Source organism: Cottoperca gobio, chromosome 15 (assembly GCF_900634415.1).
Source record: "Cottoperca gobio chromosome 15, fCotGob3.1, whole genome shotgun sequence".
Taxonomy (NCBI): Eukaryota; Metazoa; Chordata; class Actinopteri; order Perciformes; family Bovichtidae; genus Cottoperca; species Cottoperca gobio.
The window spans coordinates 2,114,496-2,121,914 of record NC_041369.1 but is presented as its reverse complement, the minus strand read 5'-3'; the positions used below and the strand labels follow the sequence as shown (position 1 = coordinate 2,121,914).

Sequence of the window (7,419 nt, the reverse complement as noted above, 5' to 3'; positions counted from 1 at the left end):
AACAAACATTCGGGCACATTTTTGCACTTATCACCAGACTTCTCAGCCACTCTCCAGAACGTCAACTTTAGAGTTAACCACCTCCCGATCCTTGCTCATATCTCCCGCACATGTCACAACTACATAAAAGCTAATTGGGAAACCTACAGGAAGCACATTGTCAAACAATCAACGGACAACACGCAGATCCCACATTACCACCACTCACTCGACCACCTGGCAGAACACACTCGATCAATACCCACCCAGACATGAGACCCATGCAGCCCACCACACGCCACCTTCAAACCCCACACTCATCTAAAAGCATTATCCCTCTATAAAAGCAGTCGTTTGTATCTGACCTCATGTAAGGGCTTCAGCCTGAAACATGTTGCTCACTAACTGCACTTCAGCAGGTTTGGCTGTAAGGACTTGTTGCAGATACATTTTTATCCATGCTTGTGAAACCTCATCAAGCTAACGCTGTTATCCACTTATGAAGAATAGGGCCCTGGGGGCAATTTCAAATAATTCTGTATCAGACATTCAATTATTCCATTAATGTACATGTTAAAATCTGCTGGGATCTCACACCTGCTGACTCAGCTAGTCATTAGTGATAACCTTTCTCACACGTCGGGTGCAGTTTGGGGTTCTGTATTCTGCCCAACGACCCTCCGACCACTCGACCTCGTCACTGCCCCGTCAATCACCAGCTGTTGAAGGACTCTTCGCCTGACACTTTCTTAAAGGCTTTAAGTTAGTTCTACTTGTACTTCTATCACCACTATTTTGAGTGGTTAAAAATGGTCATGATTTTCAATGTAATGAAAATCAAGCGTACGAATTGAGTCACTGAAAATAAATATTTTTATATCACAGTGAAATGAATGCACAGTGCATTCATTTCACTGTGATAAAGTCGATACATGTACAAATCTAAAAAAGCGATGGTTTATCAAGAACTTGCCTTTATCCTTTCTTGTCACTTCTGTGAACGGCAACTTCTTTCATTCTTTTGCAAAGTTTTTGACCAAAACTGTGGTGACTCCTCAGCCCAGGCCACATGTTCCTTGTTGGATTCTTCCAAAATGCTCTTTAATGCTTTAATCTAGAGATGGCATTGTAAAATATATAAAACAGTAATTTATTAAGTAATTCTCTAATTAAATAGAATCATTTTTTTAATAGATGTAATAGAAAATAAAAACAGACTCTTGATTAAAATGTCTAACGGTATTTTCCCCCTTAACACTTCATTTCATGTTCATGTTTGACTAGTGAGACTGAAGTTCACCTTTCTTCACAGATCAACAATTAACACGATCCTTTCACCACCATCTTTAACCTTTCTTAACATGTGTTAGTTACCTAACTAACCTTAACCCTCTCCTTGCGAGTAAAAGAATCAAGCATCAACCTGAAAACAGCTTTGCACTCAACAAGTAGTTGTGACGATCCTTCTGCACAGTGCAGAGAGGTTGTAGGCCTACTGTTTATTTGGTGAACATCAAGCATGAGCATGGCTGTGTATTTTTTTTGCTTAACACATGTACTGCATGATAGTATGCAAGTCTGCAAGCAGGGCTTTACTCATGTATTTCAGATGTTGACTGTGCACTGCATTTAGTTTTGCCCTGACTGCAGCCTCAGGAGGATCAGGATGTGATTCAGTGCTAATCCACCTCAAGAAAATAGTACTGTCTTGCAAAAACTGATTAGATTTTTTAAATTGAATTATTCAGAGGGAGGTTTGGAGTGATGCTTTTTTTAAGCATAAACACACATATTCTGTTTCTCTTACTGTGTGTGTAGATCAGGGGTTCCCAAACGTTCTGTGGCCAAGGCACACCAAAGACCAAGCCAAAATCTCAAGACACACCTGAGTTCATATCCGGGCAGAATCCCCTCTGTAACACAGAGTATCACTGTTATCACTCTGTGAACATTTATTTAGCCTAGTCCTTGTAAGAAGCTATTCTCCTTCACACTAGCAGAGAGTCTTTGATGTGTCACACTCTAATATTTCCCACCATGTTCAAATGGCTGAAACGGCTTCGCTTTGACAGATTTCTTTTTTTTAATGATTGTTTTATTTATATTTAGGCCAACGCATATAAGACCTATTGTTTCTATATTGTGAAATAAGTGTGTAGGACAAAGTACCGATAAAGTACAGTGTTTCCCTGCGCTGCGCCCCCCCCCTGAAATTCAAGACGTTTTTTTTTTTTTATATATTCACAACTCATTTTTCACATTGAACAGGTGCTCTTTTATTAAAGAAACTAAACGCTTATGTCATTTATCTCATTTATGTGCACCTTTCAGTTGCTTTGCATATTTACATTCTCTCCTCTGTTCTGCTTCGTGAGGGGCGGAGCTCCGCTTCCGAACGCACACGCGCGCGCGAACACACACAATTACAGTCAGAGAGTGGAGAAAAGGTAAGGAGAGGACTTAAAAAATCTGCGCCACGCACGGACCTGATCCAGCCCAGGCAGCACCCTGCAGAGCAGTATACCTAGGGGAAACACTGAAGTAAATAAAAAATCATTCATAACCTTGTGTACAGTTAAATGCAATAGGCCTAATTGTTTCAAAATCCCACGGCACACCGGGATTTGTCTCACGGCACACCATTTAGGAACCACTGGTGTAGATGATATACATTCTACTATTACTATTACTACTACTATTAAACTATTACTACTTAATTTAATCTGTAAAAGATTGTGTAAATGTCAAAAGGACCAACAGGCAATCTAACCCTGTTGGTTGTGGAAGATTTAAAATACCTAAATGAAAGCAAATCAAACAATCACATGGTAAAACTAGTGAAATACAATTCACATGGTGATATATATTTGCTTTTTATATATACATTTAGTGTCACAATTAAATGAAAAACATTTGCTAAAAGGACAAATATTGAGCTTTTTGTTTTTAATAACTGAATGAATAGTTTTTCATATTAACCTCTAACCACAGCACAGAACGTGAAGAGGTGCATTACATGTCAGTGTTGTCCAGCAGAGAGCAGCTCACACCTACTTTTTCTTTTTTTTGACATTGAAACGAATCATCGTGCCGAAATGAAACACAGCTTTTCATTAAATGACACGACCTGTCACATTAACTTTGTTCCCTGGGGCACTACTGTTGAATGTACATTTAGTAAGATTTGTGATTTCCTACATTTGATTATGATATAATAGATGCATACAGAAATATACACATACAACAATGTGTATAGTATTTCACTTCATTTCTTTGATCTGTTTTTATTTGAGCATTTGAAATTTCCCATACCTGATGTACAGATGTTGTAAAAAATATAAATGACAATGATTCTAACGCTTGGGTCAGGCCAGGAAGTCATCAAGCTTCATGGTCATTTGTTACGCTTTAGACAATGGGAGGGTTAATCACACCGTAGTTGTCAGGTGCAAATATTGTTGGAATAAATAACAACATTAGCAATACACACTCAAAAACATCATTCAACAGAATCCAGGTTTTCTTTAGAATCGTCCATCTTCACCGTTCTGTAAAGATCCTGTCACACATCTCCGTATGGCAGAAATGTATGCTGGCGTATATGAACATTTGTCAGAGTCCAAATAGGTCCAACTTTTCACCGGATCGGAAAAGTGAACATATACAGATACACATGTCTAACCTATTGATAGAGTATCACTTACTTATAAAAAATGTATCAGACGAATACCCAACAAATGCATAAGATATACAAAAATATGGTGTATACAAAATATCGGCAACACGCTGGTGTACGTTGATATAAGGTAAGGTATAAGTAGTATTCGTTAAGAGCTCACTGTGTTACGCTGGTGTACGTTGATATAAGGTAAGGTATAAGTAGTATTCATTAAGAGCTCACTGTTACGCTGGTGTACGTTGATATAAGGTAAGGTATAAGTAGTATTCATTAAGAGCTCACTGTGTTACGCTGGTGTACGTTGATATAAGGTAAGGTATAAGTAGTATTTGTTAAGAGCTCACTGTGTTACGCTGGTGTGCGTTGATATAAGGTAAGGTATAAGTAGTATTCATTAAGAGCTCACTGTGTTACGCTGGTGTGTGTTGTTGAACGCTGATGTTTCGAGCATGTTCAAAATTACCAGACGTGTGCTTCATAAGATATTACATTACATTACAGGTCATTTAGCAGACGCTCTTATCCAGAGCGACTTACATTGAACTAACTACAGGCACAGTCTCCCTGGAGCAACTAAGTACCTTGCTCAGGGGTACAATGGTGGCAACCTGGTATTGAACTCACAACCTTCTAGTGTTTTGTTTAGAAGGCATACCACTAGACCATCACCCACCCAGATATGCAGACGTTACGTTAGACATACATGAATACGGAATACGTAGGTGAATACTTACCTACGTAAATACAAACGTGAATACCTACGTTAGAGGAACGTTAGATATAGGCTATGTCGGCTGACGGTCAATCCTACAGCCAATTTATTGATAACGAGTGGATACCCTATTCCTACCCTATGTTAAGATTATGCCTGACGACGGAGTAACTTATTAAACGTGTTTCTACAGTACAGCTAGCGTTCAGCATTTTAGCCGTTCTCCAGCATCAGCATGACGTGAACCAAGTGGCACTTTTCCAGCTCCGTTGTCCAGACCCTCTGATACGTTTTAAATTAGTAAGTGATACGCATAATAATTCATTATGTATTCGTTATGTATACGTCAGCTACAACACCGCTGTGGAAAAGTTGGACGTATTTGGACTCTGACACATTTTTTGCTCATTTTCATATAAGTCAGCATGTTTCTGCCATACAGAACTGTGTATGTCTGGCGTGTTCGGCGTAACGTCTGCGTCCTTCAAACGATCACAACTTACCCTTAATTTATATCAATCTATTGCCGATATTTCGTATGTGCCGGCATAAGTTTCTGTCATACGGATATGTGTGACAGGGCCTTAAGTGGGAAGGGTTGGATGCGCTTAACATTCACTTTCATTTTCACTTTCCCTTTTTTGCACTCTTCCATATCCATCATGCTTTCCTTTCTCCGATCATTTCAACTTGGGAAGTGACCATTAAGAACTTGCTTGTCGCCTTCTTTAGATCAGGCTTTTACTTTGTCATCCCCAAACTGGAATTTAAAGCTGGCTTACAAAAGTAACTGGCATGCTTTGATCCACTGAACGAATCCATTCCACACTTTTGATAAATGAAAAAAATTCTTGTCACTTTTTCAAGTGCTGGTGTTGTGTACATCCCAATCTCAAACTTAAATTACGTTTGAGTAATCTCCACTGATCACCAGCTGATGCACAGGGTGGAGGCGTCCTACCATGTGATTCACAGTGCGTGTTAGTCCAGTATCCACTGAGCTCCTCGGCTTCATCTTTGTGTCGTCTCACAGAGACCACACATTATGTCCTTCCATGCAGATACACAACGTCCTGTAGCTCTGCCTGTGTGGAAGTCTAGAGAGGACATGATAACTCCAGGTCACTGAAGGGGGACCTCAGGCAACCCAGCACGTCCCCCAGAGAGAAGAGCTTCCTGCTCCCAGCCGCGAGGGGCTTTCTGGATCCCTGGGACTGGCCCTCACCAACATGACCAAGTCAGCTGTCCTGGAAAGGAAGAGCAGAGATATTTATCATCTGCATCTGGAATTATCGCATGTTTTATTCTTGCACGCCTTTCATTGTATACTTGGTTTCATTCTGTTTAAATTAATGTCTCAGTGACAACATACTGTAGAATAATGCTGTATAGTCCTGTATAGTACACATGGTCTTCACTGACATGATCATATGCTTATATCTATTTCTACATCTGTCCAGGGACTCCACAGCAAGGTTCATTAATGTGCACTGTCCCTAACCAAACCAGCAAGTTCAATTAAATACCCTGAATTACAAAACTGAAGGCAGGAAATTTGAGCTACAAGCAACAATATTGTGACTGGGCTTCCGTCCCTCCTCTGCAGCCACATTAGCTATTCCCCAGGCCGCTTCATGGACATGTTCCGTCCATCCACCAGGTACCCTCAGACTCTCCCTCCTTTCACCTGACTGCCCCACCCATCTACACACCTGTTTCCACTTTCCTCATCAGCCTGCGAATGACCTGACCTACCCCGTGCAGCCGCTCAGCTGCGTGCCTCATCAGCCTCTCCGTACGTTTACTGGCCCAATTCAGTTCATATCCTGCCAGTTCATCCATAGTTGCAATGTGCTTTTACCTGCCTGCCGGAACTACTGCCTGCTTTGGACTGCCTAGTGCCCAATTTTGATCATGTTTAAATATCTAACATTTGACTAACATCTGCATACTAATGAGAAACCTGCATTCTGTATTTATACTGTGTACCGATGAGTCGAACCAGTTTATAAATGGACTTCACAGCTCAGACACTGAATGCAAATGAATATTCTGTTTATAACTTCATTATTCAATAATCCAGGTTATGATAAGAATGTGTTGCAATGTTTTGTATAAATTATTTCTTAGTAAGAGTGGACCCTCTACCGGGTCTACCTGCTGACACACAGACCTTGTTATAACTGCTCACTATATATTTATACTGCTTTGCAAAACTAAAGCCACATTAAGGCAGACAAAAGCCTCATATTATAAAGCACTGTGCAGTCGCCTGTGTGTCTTTAATACATGGCTGTTAATTCCTGTCTGCCCTCCAGGGCTCCACATAGAGGGCCCTGGTTTGTTTTTACTACCTGAAGAAAACAAAACATGTTTGAAGTGGTTTGACAAAGTCATCCGTCTGTCCTCAATAGCATTACTTTGACTCCATTTTCATGGAGATGGCTCGGCAGGAAAAGCTTCTATTTTCATGTTTGAAAAGGTTAGCTTTCTTGATGTTAAAATGATACACATTACACCACATATTCCCTTACCTTCCCTCTGTGTGTAGTCCCGTTCTGTATGAGCTCTCCTGGGACGTCCACGCTGCACCGTGAAGGAACTGCCTGATCATTCTGGTTTTCCCAGCGGGCAAAACCTTTATTTTTCGATGTTTTTCTGTGAGTCCTGTATTTCATTTTGGGGAAGGTGTGGGAGCCGCCGTCTGTGGCCCCCCAGCTGTGTTTGGGCCACAGGGGGTCGGTCTGCGTTGCCTGGCTGGTGGTGGCCCTCTGCAGGCGCACAGAGATCCTCTGGGCTGAGCCAGTCATTAGGGTGATGGACTGAGGGTTCAGAGCTGGACCTGCTGATGTGACGGCTGGGAATTCAAACACCTCATCCTCATCTGGAGTACACAACCCAGAGAATCATGAACAAATCCATTGTTTATCATAGTATGACATCAATGTTTGAATTAACTAAAAAAGCTCATGTGTAACACATAAAGCTTCTGTACAAGATTTTTATTTATAAATCCTCCAAATCATAAATTACCTTTACAGGTGGGGAG

The 7,419-nt window shown here is 40.8% G+C and overlaps 1 protein-coding gene across 3 annotated transcripts in view; it reads right to left on the bottom strand.

Annotated features, from left to right (window-relative positions):
• Nucleotides 1–2,473: 2,473 nt before the first annotated feature.
• Nucleotides 2,474–7,419, bottom strand: part of rasgrp3 (RAS guanyl releasing protein 3 (calcium and DAG-regulated)) — a 50,546-nt gene continuing 45,600 nt past the window's right edge. For 2 of the 3 annotated variants that reach the window (XM_029450550.1, XM_029450549.1), the window contains exons 15-17: nucleotides 7,404–7,419; nucleotides 6,905–7,254; nucleotides 4,834–5,617 (exon numbers count right to left, since the gene is read on the bottom strand). The exon at nucleotides 7,404–7,419 is cut by the window's right edge and continues 134 nt beyond it. In XM_029450550.1, coding sequence (XP_029306410.1) covers nucleotides 5,609–5,617; nucleotides 6,905–7,254; nucleotides 7,404–7,419 — 375 coding nt within the window. In that variant the 3' untranslated portion in view covers nucleotides 4,834–5,608. Of the gene's footprint in view, nucleotides 2,504–4,833; nucleotides 5,618–6,904; nucleotides 7,255–7,403 lie in introns of those variants that run through there. The other variant, XR_003833578.1, reaches the window with a different exon arrangement.